General features: G+C 42.4%; 2 protein-coding genes across 3 annotated transcripts in view; one reads left to right on the forward strand and one right to left on the reverse strand.

The window, feature by feature from the left end:
- Positions 1 to 481: 481 nt before the first annotated feature.
- On the reverse strand, positions 482 to 9,982 carry grk5 (G protein-coupled receptor kinase 5). Its single transcript, XM_019278691.2, has 16 exons — positions 9,782 to 9,982; positions 9,016 to 9,102; positions 8,815 to 8,927; positions 6,360 to 6,437; positions 6,164 to 6,261; positions 5,986 to 6,078; positions 5,761 to 5,824; positions 4,795 to 4,935; positions 3,497 to 3,687; positions 3,383 to 3,420; positions 2,731 to 2,820; positions 1,827 to 2,035; positions 1,605 to 1,742; positions 1,098 to 1,235; positions 882 to 1,013; positions 482 to 808 (listed from the first exon to the last, which is right to left on the reverse strand). Exons 1-16 carry the CDS (start codon positions 9,831 to 9,833, stop codon positions 722 to 724), a joined length of 1,749 nt encoding a protein of 582 aa, XP_019134236.1. The 5' UTR covers positions 9,834 to 9,982; the 3' UTR covers positions 482 to 721.
- Positions 9,983 to 19,076: 9,094 nt separating this feature from the next.
- Positions 19,077 to 19,440, forward strand: part of scarb1 (scavenger receptor class B, member 1) — a 36,091-nt gene continuing 35,727 nt past the window's right edge. For both annotated transcript variants that reach the window (XM_027282142.1, XM_027282144.1), the window contains exon 1: positions 19,077 to 19,288. In XM_027282142.1, the coding sequence (XP_027137943.1) occupies positions 19,169 to 19,288 (120 nt within the window). In that variant the 5' untranslated portion in view covers positions 19,077 to 19,168. The remainder of the gene's footprint in view (positions 19,289 to 19,440) is intronic.

The raw sequence follows: 19,440 nt of genomic DNA on the forward strand, positions 1-19,440 counted from the left end.
AAGAATCAGGTCAAAACTAACAGATTACTCGCATCGATATAATTAATTTTATGTTTAAATATGCACATGAGGTGTTATCTAATGTAACTTTAGTGTTTTCTTTCCACTAGTCTGAAAGTCTCGTTTTCACTGACTGTATAGAGAATGGACGCCGTATGTGCGACGTCTCCCACAGGTTTCCGAAGAGTCGCTTTGAAGCTCAAAACCTGCAAAGACGATTAATTAATTAATTAGATTTTCTGTCAACAGCTAACTGATTATCAAGCTGCAACCATTCGCTGTTTAATGAGCAGGGTCATCGACATACACAGGTACGTTCCAGCCTTCGTGTGGACGTTGTGAGCAGGTAGTGATTTGTTTTTCCATGAAGAAGTGAAGGTGAAGAAGTATTGATGAGAAGTAAATCTCTCATTTATCTGTTTGTAATGTGGATGAACTCTGAGGGAAGCACTGCATTAAAAAATCAGGTTTATTCCAGCTCAAACTTTGTAACCGTTGCAGTTTCAGAAGTATTTGTATCAAAAATTCAAGTACTTAACAAAAAGCAAAAAAAAGTTAGTCACATAATGTCGAACAAAACGTTTAAAAATTGATGGAAATAAATGTTGCGTGATGGACAGAACAGCAAATATTATACATGACAGCACAAATAAAACAAATGCTTTGCTGGGGTTGAAGCAGATCTGCTCTCTGGTTTGTCGTCTCTGTGCTGTGACGGTCCTCACAGGGTCGTGCTGAGCAGTCCGGACTTCATGTAGGTCTCGGTGGACACCAAACTCTGCCTGCTTTCGTCTGATTCTGATTGGTGCTGTCGGAGGGATGAAATCTTTCAGTTTTAGACGTGAACCACGCTCAGACACTCAGGTAGACTGTGTGCTTACGTGTCTGCGGAAGATTCGGTGCAGCAGGCTGCGTTTGGGGCTCTCGGGGGTCTGCGACCAGACCAGATCTGGAGACCGAGATCCCGCCGGGCCAAAAGTGTTCAGCTCCTTGAAACATCCTGTATCGATCACCTACAGACAAAGATTCAGAAGATTCAGATGAAAAGAAGAAGATCCAGGATTCAGTCTGGACATGAAACCCGGATATGAACGTACCTCGTTTTGCCAGTTGACTGGAACGCTGCCCGTGTTGAACTTGGAGTAGAAGTCGTCGTCCTTCTGGTCCAGAGTGACCCCCTTCACTGTAGAGAACTCTTCGATGTCCTGCACGTCGCTGCAGTACACCAGCCTGGGCTGGAGGAGTGAAAACATCAACAGTCTATCATCCACCACAATTCTGAGGTACTCTCTTTCACTGGTTCTTAGAGGTCCTGGCGTCCACTAGGTGTCGCCAAAGCTTAAGAGGTCGTGAGGCTTTCTTAGTTTTAATAATACATCTCATCATTTATGTGAAGAAAACTAAATTAAATCATTATTTTTTTAAATTTTAGATGATTATTTAAGATGTAAATGTGACAGGACGTCTGCACAGTGAAGCCCTGAGCACAGAGCCTTCACTCGTCCTGCATTGGAAAAGTCAAAACAACCAACGAGCTCAAAGAAAACCCTGAGTTTGACACAAAGCTCGGTGGCTTCATGAACAGCTGATATAAAAGTACTCACATCGGGTTTAAATGGCGCCTCGACGACTCCCGCCTCCAGCATCCTGAAGTTGATTTTCTGGAAGAAAGGATGCGACTGTACGCCTCTCCCTCCTGAACTCTGGCAGCCCAACCTCTGGTTTGGGTCTTTGGTCAACAGCTACAGGAAACACACCCTGTTACTTCCTCTAACACTGATTTTGAGGTTTGATCCATGAACCTGTCGAGCTGGTTCTGAACTCACCAGCGCACAGAGGTCTTTCACCTCCTTGCTGAACTTGTCACCGTATTCTTCCTGTTCCGTCTGAATCCTTCTCTCCATCTCGTGGGATTTGGGATGTTCTCCTCGGGCTCGGAAAGGAGGCTGCCCGGCGGTCATTTCGTAAATCAGGCAGCCGAGGCCCCACCAGTCGGCGCTCAGCCCGTAGTGTTTGTGGCTGATCACCTCAGGAGCTGAAATCAGGACGCGAATCAACAAATCAGCTCGATTGAGCAGTTGTAGATGTGAGCGTTGCCTGGTGTCCAGACTTTAGTGATTTCTCTGATTTTCCTATGAGCTCCGGTTCTGGCACGACACCAGCTCCACTCCCTCTACACCCGAAGTTCAAAGTGCGGTCAACCCAGCTGACATTAGCTAGCAGCAGCTACAGTTGGCAGCACTTCACTGTCCATTCACTTATTTCTCGTCTGTAGTTTATTTTTTGCCACATTTCTACAAGAAGACGCCACTAGGAGTCACCAAAGCTTCACGGGAGTTGTGAGGTCTTCACCGTGCTCTTATCCTGTCATGTTAATTTCACTTTACATATTAAATAAACTCTGAATCTGAACTTTATAAATAACTTTCTGCATCTTTCTGTTGAAATAATCTGCTCAAAATTCATCTTCAGCTTCCTGCAGTTACTGGGTTCATCGTTCTGTTATTATATATTATAAAATATACATAAAATCTGTCACTCAGTCAGTTTACTCAATGGTAGAAAAAAGTCCCTGAAGGAAAAATGTTGGAACCTTTGCAGTCGGCGTCAGGACGTCCAGATAAACCTTCGGAATAATTCCACAGAGCTGTTTGCATCACGAGGTTGTCGACTCTTTGTCTTTATCTTTATTTCGGTTTATCGACCTACAGACTCTTCTTGCATACGTACCCATGTACCCCAGCGTGCCCACTCGGCCTCGCACCAGACTCCCATCAGAAAGCCTCACAGCCAGGCCCAGGTCAGAGATGCGGATATGTCCTTTGAGGAACAAATACCATTAAATCCACTGAACTGGTTTGAGATTTTTGCTGTTATGACGCACTTTCTCTTTTGCATAAGAAATTCCTGTACTTCCCTCTCCTGCGGCTTAAGTGAAGCAGGAGTTTGTACCGGCTCTATGAACTAACTTTAACTTCTCTAACAAGTCTGTAATCACGAAGGAATGTAAAATAAAGGAATAAAAGGTGCATCTAGGTTTTCAAACATGCTGCCAAGAATGCAGGAACAGGTGCACAGAGAGGTTTGCTAAAAATAGACGACACCACACCTGATTCCCAGAGACTTTTCACTTCCTCAAACTGCCTTTGTTTGTAACCTTGTCAAAATAACTTCACCACTATTTCCCTGTGCAGGTACACGAGTCGGACTGTCCTGTCCTTGTCTGGCAGAAGTCCAACTCTTATCGTTTAACTCATCCACACTAATTTCAGAGCTAAAAATAGCTGAATGGTGGCTCATCCTGTTCCGTCTCCAGGGTTCGGAATTCAAACCGTGAAACTATTTATTGCTCACAAGAGTGTTTTGTCGTGGGTGTGCATACCGTTGTCGTCCAACAGAATGTTTTCTGGTTTTAGATCCCTGGAAGATCAAACACAGCGTTATTATTCTGTTCGTTCACGACAGCAGAGACTTCATGTGCAACAAACCCACTGACCGATATAATATGGACTTCTCATGGAGGTGAATTAAACCACAGCAGACTTCTGCGGCGTAGAACTGCACTCTGTCTTTGTCCAGGCCGGGAACTCCGATGTTATAAATATGAAACCTCAAGTCCCCGCCGCTCATCATGGTCAGAACCATGCAGAGAGCGTGCTTGGTCTCGTAGGCGTACGCCAGATTCACCTAAATAAGAGAACGAGGAAGTGCAGTAAGAAGTTAAGATCAGTTAAGAGCTTTGACTGTAATGCTGACAGAGTCTGTGTTTGTTGAACGTCACTGAATCCCATGAAAGACCAAAACCAAGAACATGTTAGTCCGTCTTTCAAGACTTTACGAGTGAACTGCACACACACCTCGCTAAGCACCAAATGTGGATTAATCCACCACAGAAAATAGTCCCAAACAAACACACCTCCTGTGCTCATTTTGACTAAATAAAAAATCATTCACCATAACAAAAACTATGACGAAATAGATCACGAGGTTAGATGTACGCTAATGTTAAAACACAAGTTTTCTGTGAACTTGAAATGAAAGAGTTACTAATCTTAGATTGTGAATTAGATTTATCAATTGTAATAAAAGTTTCCTCCAGGATTATGTAAGCAACTTTAAAAGATGAAACAACTCTTTGGTCGACTAAAACTAAATCAAAGTTTCTGACTTCCTTTAGCTTCGAGTCTGTTGGTTCCCACTGAAGTGAATGGCTGATGTAAATCTTTTAAAAACATCGTCTCAAATGTAGTTTTAATGTTTAACGAGGGTTTGGTAATTTCCTAAAACAGCTGCTCGCTGTAATGTTTAACAAACGTTACTCAAACTTTGAATTTTGTGTCAATTTTGATTTATTTAGTTTTTGTCGTCTGCATTCTTTTAGTTTTATTGAACTAAATTAGCAAAATGAGTCGACTGAAATGGGTTTACTGAAACATCTTTTACAATTAATTAAAGATTAATTTGTGCTTCAAGAGCAGCAACTCGTGGTTAGTGACCTCTTTCATCAGCTTGAATTGTATTTTAAGTTCAGTGAAAACACTACGGCTCATTTTCGTCTTGTTTTTATTCATGGCGGAAAATGTCTTCCTCATAGTTACAGTCATCATGAATTAGTTTTTGTTTCGTTATTGTCTAGTCTTCGTCAGTGAAATAATGTTACTGATGGAAACCACGACAAATTGTCAGTCAATGAAATCAACACAAGAAGAAATGGTGCATCTGTTGGGGACTATTTTCAACGGTGGATTAATCCACGTTTGGTGCAGCAGGATGGTGTGTAACGAATAATCTCACCACAAATCGACTGTCCAGCCCTTCCAGTATCTGTTTCTCGTTAAGAGCCATGCCTTCTCCTCTCCTCTTCTTCACGTGAGTCTTGTCCAGCTTTTTGCAGGCGTACATCATTCCTGTGGCTCGCACCTGACAAGCCCACACCTGAAAACACACAACACAACACAACACAACACAACACAACATGTTCCAAAGTGATTTATGTAGCATCGCACTTCCGTGAAGTTGAGAAAAGAAATCGATAAAAACGGATTCATGTGTCCTTCAAGATTCCAAAAACATTTCAGCTTTCAAACTCCACCAGCCGGTTTGTCGTTTTCTCGACTTGACAAATTCCTCCAGACAAAACTCTGACTCAGACTAACAGGACAACAAAAAGACTGTCAGAGAAGTTGTTTAAAGACCCCGAGGCATCACAGAACTAGTAAAAAACATTAATTTAATTAACATCTAAATGTACAACGAAAATAGGTGTGAATATGTTTACTTACAAATGAATGAATCTATAAATGGAGTAATTAAAAAAGAACGAAATATAAAAATAATGTACTGAATAATGTATAATAGCTCAAATTGAAATGGATTTTAAAAAACAATATAAACATTAATTTCATTAATTTTCTGTGACACACTGGGTGCAGCTGACTAACCAATCAGAGCGCTTGTTACATCCCATGGCTAATTTGCATAGTTTTACATCGGCTAAGTGGAGAGGCTGAAAGCTGAATTAAATAGCTAATGGGAAACATCAGGGAAATGGAAATGGTTACTAATTTTCTCAACCCCAACTTCATAAACGTAGTGGAGTAAAGTAAAATGGAAATACTCCCAGCTGTACTTGAGTACCAGTGCACAAGTACTACAATACTAATCTCAAAACTTGGACTAACAAAAGGTACTTGAGCTAAATGAGGGAATGCATGAATATTTTTACTTTATATATTTATATAACTGTGTTTGCAGTCTCACCTCTCCGAAGCCTCCTTTCCCCAGCAGTCTGTACTGTCGAAATGTGTGCTTGGTGATGGGCTGCCTTGAAGAGAAAGACCAGAATCAGTTTTGTGGAAAACTGAGATAACCGTGGCACAGAGCGAAGTGGATCGAGTACGAGCCGATAAACCAGCTGTCCAACAAACCGCTCGTCTGTTTTCACGTGCTCGTTTTGCTTGTTGGCCGTCCGTCACACATACTGACCTCTCCAACATCTTCCACTGGAGGAAACGGTCAAAGAACATGCTCTCCTGGTACAGCATGAAGGGCTTGCCTTGGAGGTGTTTATGCAGGTCTCTAATGAAACATGCATGAAACGAAGCCGTTAGTCTTTATTCCCTACACACACATATGCACGCTGAGAAGCAAAGTGAAGACTCACTCTGTGCAGTCTTGAAAAACGTCCCCGCAAGGATCGAGCTCCAGATTCTGGAGGCAGCTCTCTTCATGCATCACCATGGTGGACACACACTGACCGGACTGTAGAGGAAACAGCATGTAGGTTTGTATTTTTCTGTGATGTACGACTAATGTAGTGATATTTGTTGTACGTTGGGTTAGTTGTGTAGCTGTCAGACCTGACTCCTGAGGAATTTCTGAATGATGCTCATGCCAAACTCTCGCCTTTCCTCATCTGACTTTGTCTCAAAAGCTTCCTGAAGAGGAAATAGATGCAGAAGCAGGAGTATGAATGTGCAGGCCATCTCTCCAAAGGGTTAAAATGATAAAAGATTTTCTAAATACACATTTAAAACTGACTGTAAAAACTTTTCTTTTCTTTTTGCAGTGATCACACCCAGCATCAGACTCTTAAATATAATTATAATCCAGTTTCCAAAAAAAAAAAGTTGGCACACAAAATGTGATGACGTACAAAACATTGAAACCAGATATTTATCAGAAAATAAACTTTCCCTGAGAAAGTTTTTGTAAAATGATACGCCCGTTTTTAACATTTGAAACCAGAAACACGCTGGACAAAAAGTTGGACAGTGGCAACAAAAGACTGAAAGAAGATGCTGAACTGATGAAAGTAAACAACTGGTGGAACATCTCATGATAGAGGAGGTTACAGGTCAGCGGGTCGGTGACGTGATTCGCTCTAAAAAGAACATCCAGAGTCTTTGTGAAGTGAAGATGGGGAGACGTTCACCACTCTGTGAAGGAATCTGGATTTCATCATCAACATTGTTACTAGAATCAGAGAATCAGAAGAAATCTCTGTACGCAAGGGACAAGGCCCGAAACCAGTTCTGGACTGCCGTGATCTTCAGGCCCTGCAGACAGCAGTGCTTCAGAAACATACAGTAGGTCTGTCGTGGACTTCACGGCATGCAAAGAGGAAACCGGATAGAAGCCAGATCCAGGTGCTTCAGTGCACACAGCATGATGGGTGACCTGCACATTTGTGAAGGCTGCATTGATGCTGAAGCATATATACAGGTTTCAGAAACAACATATGCTGCCAAGTAGACGAAGTCCTGTTCAGGGACGGCCTTGCTTATTTCTTAAAGACGATGCCAAAGCACATTCTGCACGTACTCCAACAGCATGGCTGCGTAGTCAGAGAGTCAAAGACCCCGAAAACATTCGACTTTGAAGAGCACAGAGTGTGTCAGTGGTAAACACGACCCTGTCCAACTTCTTTCAAACAAATCTCTCAGTTGCAGCATTTGATAAGTCGTCTTTGTGCTTTTTTCAGTTATGTATTTATGTAATGCACGTCATCACGTTGGGTTTGTGTTTACATTGTACACAGAGGTCACGTCCTCTCAGTGATCAGAAGTCTGTACAACTGTTTCCATCTTGTTATTCTTCCTCCATCCAAATGTTGGGCGGCTGCCCACTTCTTCATAGTTTTTATTTTAGCCTAAGTTCAGCCAAAGGTTGAGATTAAAACATTAACACGGGTTAATGCTCAGATTTACTCTTGTATATATTCATATTTTTATTAATCACGGCACTTCAAAGTGTTGTAAACCAAATTTTTACAACTTCCTTGTTGTTCCATAAATGTATCTGGGCATGACGAGGTTTGAAAACTCATTTTATGCAAATGACATCACGTACACGCCACGTGACTCGGCTGCTTAATTAAAATGTTTTTCCTGCCTCGGTTAATTATGTTGTGCAACTTCTTTATGACTCTTTTTCTTCCGTGTTTGCTCTGATTCAGTAATGAATAACTCAGGTCAGTATCATCATTAACAAGTTTGTTTTTATAACAAGACATTTTTAAAGATCATATTTTCATGTTATCTAATGATAGTTTCATGTTATTATGAATTATGAATATGAATTAGAAACTAACATAACATAAGAATATACTATTTGTCTTGCTTTACGTTATGTGATAAATTAAATAAACTTTGTAATCTGTCTGAATAATTACATTTAATTATAATGAGTTAATACACTATATAACAAGTTGTTAAACTGTGACAGTATACTGATTATGATTATTTTATATAAACATAGTTTCACATTGTTATGACGTACAAACTTATGACATTATACAAGTTAGAGCTAAATAACTATGTAGCTTTAGTTTCATGTTATCTAATGATAGTTAATATGTCATTATGACATAAAACAAGAAACTTTTATATTCTTGTTATAATTTAATTTAATAACCTGGTGACGTAAAATGTTTGTTATGTTTTTCACATAAGATATTTTCATGTTATCTAAAGATAGTTTCATGTTTTTACGACACAAAGTGAATTTAATACATTTTTATAATGTGGCGTTATAACAATAAGTTATCACCTTAGATAGATATTTGAATTATATTTACTATTTTACTATTTATTTTGCTAGAACATAAAGTGTTTTACGTTGTTCACGTTAAACAAGATAAATTGTAATTGTATGACAAGAAAAGTGTCTTTTCATAACATAGGTTTGTACGTTGTAATAACTTTAAAATATCTTCACGTTTGAACATGAAACTGATCCATTTTTCTTTTTTTTGTTGCACACTTCTGTATTTTCTCACATAAATCATATTTTCCTCTGCAGTGTGAATCGTACCAAAGCGTCCTGCAGGGAGATGTACTTCTGCAGATCAGGCTGACTCTGACAGAAAAGCTGGAACAGTTTCTTTCCGATCGGCTGCTTCACACACAGACTGTAGTAATCTCGCTCTGACGGAGAAACGTAAAATATTAAAACATGATGTGAAATCACAGAAACAATCCAGCACACGTATTGTACTCATGTGCACACACGCACCTATGTTCATGGCCAGGTCCACACACTGATTGATTTGTGGAAAGCGAAGCATTTCTTTCCACTTCCAGCTTCTGCCTTTCCCTCCACCTGCAGACAGCATGACAATATTTTAGACTGTAAACATTGTACCAAAGTGATGAGTGACTCCGACATATGTCTGTTAGCACTGCCTGGAGAAAAACAGACCAACGTGCACGCGTGGATGCACGGCTAGCCCGTCAGGTTTCAGACAATAGTACGCTCTGCTACAGTGAATGAACTATTAATAGCTCTGGCAGCAGGTGAGAAAGCCTGTGGGACCACATTACTCTGCAACTTACTTTCAAAGTCAAATGGCCATGCTGTCACCTGAAGATCACATCTCAGTTTCCCCACAGCACATTCGTTTGGAAACATAAGTAAAGTCATGTCTTTTTTCAGTCTTGAAATATATTCACTGAGATGACAATGACAAAAAAACAAAAACAAAGTATTGTTGAGGAAAGATGAAACCAGTTTTGGCACGAATTTAAAAAAAAAAAGGGCTTAAAGGTCAGATCAGCCCAGAAAGCACTGATGTGTGATCAGTTTCATCGTTCCTCGTGCTCGCAAACACTGTGTTGTTTTGTTGAAGTCACTGTCCTCAGATCACCCAGTCAAGACGTGACCAGAAACATCCTCCACACCTGCAACCCTGACAAAGATCGTGAAGGAAACCTGCAGATTATAGTCTAAAAACTGTTCAAACAAATGATAATTAATAATCATATCACATATAAACTCTTACCTTCTCTGGCTTTAACAAGAGCACTGTTTGCTACCATGCTTTCAATCTCCATGTAGGAGTGTGTGTTTGTTCTACAAGCTGTCCTGGTTTATTCGTCCAAAGCTGCTTTAAATCCAGTCTTCATGCACCGACTGTGATGAAATGAGAAGTCATCAGTGAGCCACAGCAGTCCAGGTTGTTGAGGTAATGAGGCGTACCGTCTAACCTGCACTGACTCACTGATGAATGGAGATGGAAGTGCAGGACACGCCCTCCTGACAGAGGCGGATACAAACACAGAGCATGATGGGTACAGTCTGTTTCATCATAGGTTCAGTCTATACATAGAAAACATGAGTCACTATAAACAGACTGTACTGAAGTGACAGGTCATTATTGTTGCTAAATATAGTGTAGTAATACCAGACGTGGAACAAGTACTTGGATGTATTACTAAAGTAAAAGCAGTAAAACTACAGAGTAGAAGTAATCTGTTACAAGTAAAGTATCAGTGTTGTGTTTTTGTATGTTCTGTAAGAGCAGCAACACAGGAAGTGTCCAGGTTTTAGACAGTCTGCGGGGACGTCACGGAGACTACGTCCAGGTTTTAGACAGTCTGCGGGGACGTCTCAGAGACTACGTCCAGGTTTTAGACAGTCTGTCTCACATTAAAACTTGTTTCGTATTTTTTAAATTCATTTTTATTTTGTGTGTTTTCTTGTTTTAGTTCATTTTTTATTGTTTAGTTTAGTTTTTGTTAGTTATTATTTTAATATCAGGGTTAAACGTTGTGCACCAGCGCCTCCTTGTGCTTGTTTGCTGATATATTTAGTTATACTGACTAAAACTAAAGTCATATTTTATTTTAGTTCAGTTTTTATTCATACTCAGTTAACTAAAATGTTTTTTCACAGACAGTTTTTGTCCAGTTTTATAATAATAACTCATTAAATGCTGCATGATTTTGCACACAGCTCACTGAAACACTGTAACACCTGAAGGGAGGAGCTCAGTGCATCATGGGAAGGAGTAACCCTGACACCTGGTGGACGGATGACACCATCGCAGCTCGTTTATTTGTATGTTTGCTAATATTCTTTGTTAGTTATTTGTTGAGGACATGATTTGCATGTTTGTTTGTTTTTTTTATGGAGAAACATCCTCTACACAGACAATTATATTTAATTGATCTGGGGATCATAATCAGCCTCTTTTAATATATCTTAATGTTTCTTTCTTGAATACTTCTTCCCTCGTGGTTGTACACGTTGATAACGGGAGCTCTCCGTCTGTTTTTGTGAGAAAGCAAGGCAGCAGGAAGTCCGACAGTGCGTGAAGAAATACCTTCATGCCGTTCATGAAGGAGCAGAGGCCAAATGTCAGAGGCCCATTTCAACATCAGAGGGAGTGCGGCTGTAAATACAGTGCAGGGTCAGAGGGCAGACCATCAGTCCTTCATCAGTCCTTCATCAGTCCTTCATCAGTCCTTCATCAGTCCTTAGAGAGCCGGAGGAAGAAACCTAAACCAAACAAACCTGACAGAGACAAACTAGAAGAAACCTCCCAGGATGGACAGACAAATGATACAGATACAGATTATAAAATACATGAAGAAGAATGACAACAAGAACTACATCACGTGTTGACCCGAGCCATCTGACCACCTTTCCAGGTGTGATGGAAGCTCATTACCTACAGACAGGTGTGATGGAGGCTCATTACCTACAGACAGGTGTGATGGAGGCTCGTTACCTGCGGACTGGTGTGATGGAGGCTCGTTACATGCGGACAGGTGTGATGGAGGCTTGTTACCTGCAGACAGGTGTGATGGAGGCTCATTACCTACAGACAGGTGTGATGGAGGCTCGTTACATGCAGACAGGTGTGATGGAGGCTCGTTACCTGCAGACAGGTGTGATGGAGGCTCGTTACCTACAGACAGGTGTGATGGAGGCTCGTTACCTACAGACAGGTGTGATGGAGGCTCGTTACCTGCAGACAGGTGTGATGGAGGCTCGTTACCTGCAGACAGGTGTGATGGAGGCTCGTTACCTGCAGACAGGTGTGATGGAGGCTCGTTACCTGCAGACAGGTGTGATGGAGGCTCGTTACATGCAGACAGGTGTGATGGAGGCTCGTTACATGCAGACAGGTGTGATGGAGGCTCGTTACATGCAGACAGGTGTGATGGAGGCTCGTTACCTGCAGACAGGTGTGATGGAGGCTCGTTACCTGCAGACAGGTGTGATGGAGGCTCGTTACCTGCAGACAGGTGTGATGGAGGCTCGTTACCTGCAGACAGGTGTGATGGAGGCTCGTTACCTGCAGACAGGTGTGATGGAGGCTCGTTACCTACAGACAGGTGTGATGGAGGCTCGTTACCTACAGACAGGTGTGATGGAGGCTCGTTACATGCAGACAGGTGTGATGGAGGCTCGTTACCTGCTGACAGGTGTGATGGAGGCTCGTTATCTGCAGACAGGTGTGATGGAGGCTCGTTACCTGCAGACAGGTGTGATGGAGGCTCGTTACCTGCAGACAGGTGTGATGGAGGCTCGTTACCTACAGACAGGTGTGATGGAGGCTCGTTACCTGCAGACAGGTGTGATGGAGGCTCGTTACCTGCAGACAGGTGTGATGGAGGCTCGTTACCTACAGACAGGTGTGATGGAGGCTCGTTACATGCAGACAGGTGTGATGGAGGCTCGTTACCTGCAGACAGGTGTGATGGAGGCTCGTTACCTGCGGACAGGTGTGATGGAGGCTCGTTACCTGCAGACAGGTGTGATGGAGGCTCGTTACCTGCAGACAGGTGTGATGGAGGCTCGTTACCTGCAGACAGGTGTGATGGAGGCTCGTTACCTGCAGACAGGTGTGATGGAGGCTCGTTACCTGCAGACAGGTGTGATGGAGGCTCGTTACCTGCAGACAGGTGTGATGGAGGCTCGTTACCTGCAGACAGGTGTGATGGAGGCTCGTTACCTGCAGACAGGTGTGATGGAGGCTCGTTACCTGCAGACAGGTGTGATGGAGGCTCGTTACCTGCAGACAGGTGTGATGGAGGCTCGTTACCTGCAGACAGGTGTGATGGAGGCTCGTTACCTGCAGACAGGTGTGATGGAGGCTCGTTACCTGCAGACAGGTGTGATGGAGGCTCGTTACCTGCAGACAGGTGTGATGGAGGCTCGTTACCTGCAGACAGGTGTGATGGAGGCTCGTTACCTGCAGACAGGTGTGATGGAGGCTCGTTACCTGCAGACAGGTGTGATGGAGGCTCGTTACCTGCAGACAGGTGTGATGGAGGCTCGTTACCTGCAGACAGGTGTGATGGAGGCTCGTTACCTGCAGACAGGTGTGATGGAGGCTCGTTACCTGCAGACAGGTGTGATGGAGGCTCGTTACCTACAGACAGGTGTGATGGAGGCTCGTTACCTACAGACAGGTGTGATGGAGGCTCGTTACATGCAGACAGGTGTGATGGAGGCTCGTTACCTGCTGACAGGTGTGATGGAGGCTCGTTATCTGCAGACAGGTGTGATGGAGGCTCGTTACCTGCAGACAGGTGTGATGGAGGCTCGTTACCTGCAGACAGGTGTGATGGAGGCTCGTTACATGTGGACAGGTGTGATGGAGGCTTGTGACAGCCGTTGTGTTATTTGTTAAACACAGGAAGGGGAAGAAAGGGGAACAGCAGCCACGTGTTGAAACCATCCAGCAGGCACATGATCTTATAACGTGGGTAAACACTGACATGACATTTTAGAAACCACACTTAGCTGTGCTTCTATTTTTTTTTACTTGTGTGCCGGCGGTGCCATGCTTCGCTCGATGCAGTGAAAAATGGTTGTGTTGCAGCACAAGCTGCTGAAAATAACGAGTTTCAGAGTGCAGTACTGCCGCGTTGTGTCACTGAATGACGGATCGTCTGCAGGAAGTACTTGGCGGCACCACTGGGATCCATTTCATTTGGGAGAATTTTAAAATACCGACAGAGTAACCATTAACACGTCAGCTGGTTATTTCTGCCTGTAACAAACAGCTCTGTTGTTCAGTTTTTTCAACCTGAAACTATTTCTCAGTCAAATTTGGGAGCCGTGTCAAACTGATGATCGGCTACTTTAACGCCTTTAGTTTGCTTGAAGGGTTTGAAGATAATACACTCCCTGTCTGCCCAGAGATCTGTGCATCATTGGGCCGACATACAAAAGCAAAGTCATCTTTAAAAAGTAGAACAGAATAACTTTGTGTAAAGAGTTAATGGTGTGTGCAAGGTAAGGCGTGTGGTTCACCTGACCCTGATTGGTACCAGCTGATGAGGTTTGGTCCGACTTTCTTTTCCCCACATAAGCTGGGTCGTAACATAACACGTGTCAAAACTTTAATGGCATCCATCCAATAGCTGTTGAGACATTTCACTGAAACCCACAAACGATCACCAACGTCATGAGGACACGTCTTCTGGGGACAAGTCAAGTAGACATAGTTCATAAAATATAAGTCCCACAACATTGTGCACGTAGAGAACCCCTGTTCTCACAGCAATCCACCGGGGAGATCTTTCAGTCTTGACTAAAGTGGTGAACCAACCAACAGGCCGATGGCTACAATTTTTGTGGAAAATGACTTCCTGTTTGCTTTTGCACTCGTCTGGTTGAACGCTCCCTCTGAACCACAGTGCTGGTTAATGAAGGTTCATACTGAGAGTTCAGGTCTGCTCTTGTTTTACTATTCTAGTGCATCGTCTTCAGACGGTGATGACTCTGCGAGACATTTGCCGTCGTCCAACTCTTCATTTCAGACTTTTCTCTCTACAACAACGACAAATATCAACTCCAGATTATTCGACTCCAAAGATGTGTTGCATATACGCGGAGTCGCCCCTCACATTACGGCAGCGTTGCTAATCGTATGGCACATAATTATGTGCTCTGAACGTCATGCCAAACGTTTTCCTGCTCGAGGAACTCGACCTGGCTTTGAAATGTCGAACCGCACATCTTTATTCATGGATTTGGTGAATTTGGGTGAAGAAGAGCGTCTCTCTTACTGATACATGTGATATCATCAGGACTTTCATACCTATTAACAGGACATAAGGCCACAGAGCAGCAGCCCACCGCAGCCCCTCATCTGACTGCTCTGTGAAATCACTCGTCCTCGAACAGTTTTAGCCTTTAAAAGCCATGTTTGTACTCCCGCGTTAGAGCAGACACAGATTTTCCTCACATGCCTTCCTTCCTAAATGCTGATAATGGCATTTAATAAAAAGGAAGTTTCACAGAAGAGCCTTGAGCTTCCTGTTATAATGAATGCCTTTAACATATCAGTCACGACATCATGTGTTTTTGATATATATATGTGTCATCGCTTAAAAAATGACCTTCAACGCAGACTGACTCACTCATTGTCCAGGTTGATGGCCGGTTTTCTCATCCGATATAAAAAGTTTTAATGCCGATTCACCTTATAGATTAAATTTAAAGTATGTTTTATGTCTCATGCTGATAATGGATGCTTGAATTTACCTTTGGATCAATTAAATATCTACGTATGCTCATCACAGCATGTTGCAAACAACTTTGAGGCAGTAAATCTGAACATGTTGGTAGATTTTGATCAGTGCCTCACAGCCTTTTTCCATAAGATTGGTTACCCAGACATCACGGGAACGTTGATTCAGTGTTGAAACTCCATCAGAGGTTGAATGTTTAAGGCTCCATAACATTGAATAAATGCTGATAATTCTTTGCTTTTTCAATGCTGAAGCTGTGAAGAGAAACATTGAATCAGAGTTGATTCAATGTTGGATTTTAAGTCGAACTAACATTGATTTTATGTCTGTCTTGATCTATTTTTCAATGTTATATTTCAATGTTGAGCAACGTTGATGCATCAGCGTTGATTTGATGTTGGTCTGCTCTCTGGGTAGTTTGTATATTTGGGTTTAGTTCTGACCAGGTAATCTGATTGGACGAGTCATTGCATGCGTGCTGATATAGAGAATAACAGCACGGAGACCTTTAAGTGCATATATCACTCTTCACTTTACAGCTTTACAGTCTTAAGAAAGATGAACAACATTTACTGCACAATGCAAAGATGAGTGACTGAGTTACTGTTAACCAAGAAAACAACATATCACTCAAGGTCGTGATGTTATTCTGAATATCAGCATGGCTGTGATGAACTTCGGACCAATCACAGCTGCTAAATAATTCATTTATAGTATTTATAGTATATAAGTACATTAGCAGACAGGAAGTGCATTGTTTTGAGGTTTCAAAGAGAAATCTTCGCGTGCTGACGCGTTAAACTAAGATAGTGACCACAGGAAACATCGGACCTGTGGAACATTACTGTGTTAGCATTATAAATGCGCTAATTAAAAATGATCCGATGTCTGATGTCACGTACTCTGCATGCTGATGTTTCATTGATGATTTATGAAGTCCTCTCATGAAACTTTTTGGCACAACTTCACCCAGAGGCGAGGATACCCTTGAGAGTTTTGGGAGAGTCAAAAAACGGAAAAAACACTACATGGCGTGAGGAGCATTCATGGAGGGGGTATCATGGCCTTGATAAAGACAATAGGTGGAAACGTATTAGATACCATGTTATGTAAACCGCAAAATGTTCCAATTTCCACCATCAGATGCCTACAGGCCTGCCTAAATAATTAGCTTTAGATCTTTCCAAGAAAACTTCTGAGTGTTGAAGTTTGGAAAAGTTTGAGACTTCCTGATATCAAAGGTGAAAAACAAACAAAGCTACATTTGATAACTATATTTGGAGACTAATGTCACCTGAGGGTGACATTAATATACCGTAAACACGTGATCCCCAGAGAAGGATCAAAGAACGAATGATGGTCAGGTTACGTCACAGCGGTCGACTTGCAGGTCTTTACACAAACGATGTCTGTAAGAAACACAATGAAATGACACACACACACACACACACACACACACACACATCAACTATCAAAACAGCCGACCGCAGCACGAATCAGTTTAAGAATTGCCCTCAACTTTGGAGCGTAGAGAAACGTTTAGGTGCGTGCAGCGTTCTCCGATATCAGCAACACAAATCAAATCAAATCAAATCAAATCAATTTTGATTTGTACAGCCCAAAGTCACAAAGTCCATTTTCCTCCGAGGGCTTTACAATCTGTACAGGGAGCGACACCCTCTGTCCTTAGACCCTCGGTTGGCCTTATGCGACCACGTCTTCATATTCCTCACACGAGTCAGACTCAGAAAAACCCTCGTCACGTCAGTTCCCTGTGTTCCATCAACCTTCCAGTCTCTGCCGGCTCGTTCAGTTTGATTTTTATCTATCGAGTTTATCAAATTATCTCATGACACTTTCCATATAAAGCAGGTCCAGACTGTTCACGCAACAATTCGTGACAAGTGGTTAGGGAAAAACCTCTTTCACCAAGCTCTCACCAACCACTAAAAGTCAGTCCCACATTTACTCTTGTCCGGCGGCTTCTTGCTCGCTCACTCTCTCCTTTTCTCTTCTTAGCTTCCTCCGTCAGCGTCCTCTTCACTCTCTTCTCCTCTGCCATCATGTCCATAGAAGCTGCTGAGCCTGGTTACCTCCTCTTCTTCTTCCTGGTAGTCCATAACGCCTGTTGGTACAAACACTCAGTCCGTCAGCTTGGCGGTGAGCTCAGAGTGACGGGTACCCGTCGCTCTGAGCTAACAGCAGCTACAGCTGTCAGCAGTTTACTTCACTGTCCATCATAAACTCTGTAAATCACAGAGAGTTGAGGCGGAGCTTTGTCTTTACCTAAAAAAGAAATCAAATAACTTGTTTTAAAGTTGCATATTGGACCGTGATTGGCTCCTCTTCGCTCACTTCTCCCCTTCCATTATTTCCACAGAGGCTGCTGAGCTCAGTTACATTACTCACTCACCCCTGGCTCCGGTTCTGGCACAACACTAGCTCCGCTCGGCCTGAAACGGCCTGCGGTACAAACACTAACACAGCTCTGAGCTCACAATCCGGGCAGCCTGGCTAACTGACTGAGCTAACATGAGCTAACAGCAGCTACAGCTGTCAGCAGTTTACTTCACTGTCCATCATAAACTCTGTAAATCACAGAGAGTTGAGGCGGAGCAGCCGGAGGACATCAGAGGGAAAACCAGAAAACATTTCCTCCATAAAATATGATCCAGTTTCACCATAATCAGTGAAATAGTTGCTGCTGTGTGACTTAGTGCCGTAAAGCGTTACGTACTTCTCCCGACCCGGAGCCCAAAGTTACATAGAGTGAGAACAGACGTACGAATGACAGAGACACCGTTCATCTGATCACAGGTCAGTGTGGGTCAACCGGAGGACACAGACTTTAAAACATTTATTTATTTTTATTGTATTTAAACGTTAAATTCTCCAGATTGCAACATGATGAGTAACTTTAAAAACACATTAAAAACAAAACAAACCAAAGAACAGTTAGTGTGTCAGCAAACATACAAACTACAATCTACAATCTACAGTCACCTCACATTTCTCCATACTTTGTACATATCAACACTGCCAACTTGCTGTATATACCTCTGTACAATATATTTTATTTTATCGTATTTGCTATTGCTTTTTTGATATTTTATTATGTATATTTTGCTTTATAGTATATTTTTATTCTTTGTTGTCACTTTGTGTAATGCTGCTGCTGCACTATAATTTCCCAGCTTGGGATAAATAAAGTATATCTATCTATCTATCTATCTATCTATCTATCTATCTATCTATCTATCTATCTATCTATCTATCTATCTATCTATCCATCCATCCATCCATCCATCCATCCATCCATCCATCCATCCATCCATCCATCCATCCATCCATCCATCTATCTATCTATCTATCTATCTATCTATCTATCTATCTATCTACCTACCTACCTACCTACCTACCTACCTACCTACCTACCTATCTATCTATCTATCTATCTATCTACCTACCTACCTACCTACCTACCTACCTGTCTGTCTGTCTGTCTGTCTGTCTGTCTGTCTGTCTGTCTATCTATCTATCTATCTATACAAATCAAGATATACTGCACACATGGACATCCCCAAACTGAAACCACAATAAAAAAAAGTATCCTCCACTTTGGAGTATTTCAACATGTGTGTGGATGACCAGCTGTCATCTGACTGCAGCGTGACTTCTTGTGGACTTTGTATGAAATTTGGGATGATAGAGTACAAAATGTGCAGCACGCCCCCTCAGTGTGAGGTGGAGGAGGAGGTGGAGGAGGAGGTGGGGGTCTGCAGACTATAAACCCGGCCCACACTCCGGCCTGCAGCCTCCTCTGCATCATCACTGCTCATGACTGGACTGTAAAGTCTCATCCAGGCTTCAGCTCGTTGTTTCTCAGACATTAGAAAATGGGCATCAGTAAAGCTCACGTGGCTGTTGGATTCATAGTGGCAGGCTCTCTCACGGTGCTGTTCGGAGCGGTTCTGCTGTTCGTTGGACCGGCGGTGATAAACAAGGAAATCATTAAGGTACGCTAGAATCTGAGTAATTAATTAAAAATGAGCTCAGAGCGCTGAGGTCTGCTCCTGTTAAATCTCACTAAAAACAAACGACGTTAAACTTTTGTTATCAATTATCTTTATATTATGTAACAAACTTTTTCAGCACATTAAAGTAGAGT

Source organism: Larimichthys crocea, chromosome IX (genome assembly GCF_000972845.2).
Source record: "Larimichthys crocea isolate SSNF chromosome IX, L_crocea_2.0, whole genome shotgun sequence".
In the NCBI taxonomy this organism is placed as follows: Eukaryota; Metazoa; Chordata; class Actinopteri; family Sciaenidae; genus Larimichthys; species Larimichthys crocea.

Coding starts and splice junctions, on each gene's coding strand:
- grk5 (XM_019278691.2), bottom strand. CDS start 9,833: ATGGAGATTGAAAGCATGGTAGCAAACAGTGCTCTTGTTAAAGCCAGA. Junction 9,103..9,781: donor TCTTGTTAAAGCCAGAGAAG/GTAAGAGTTTAT, acceptor TGCTGTCTGCAG/GTGGAGGGAAAGGCAGAAGC. Junction 2,821..3,382: donor CATTCTGTTGGACGACAACG/GTATGCACACCC, acceptor TGTTCCTCAAAG/GACATATCCGCATCTCTGAC.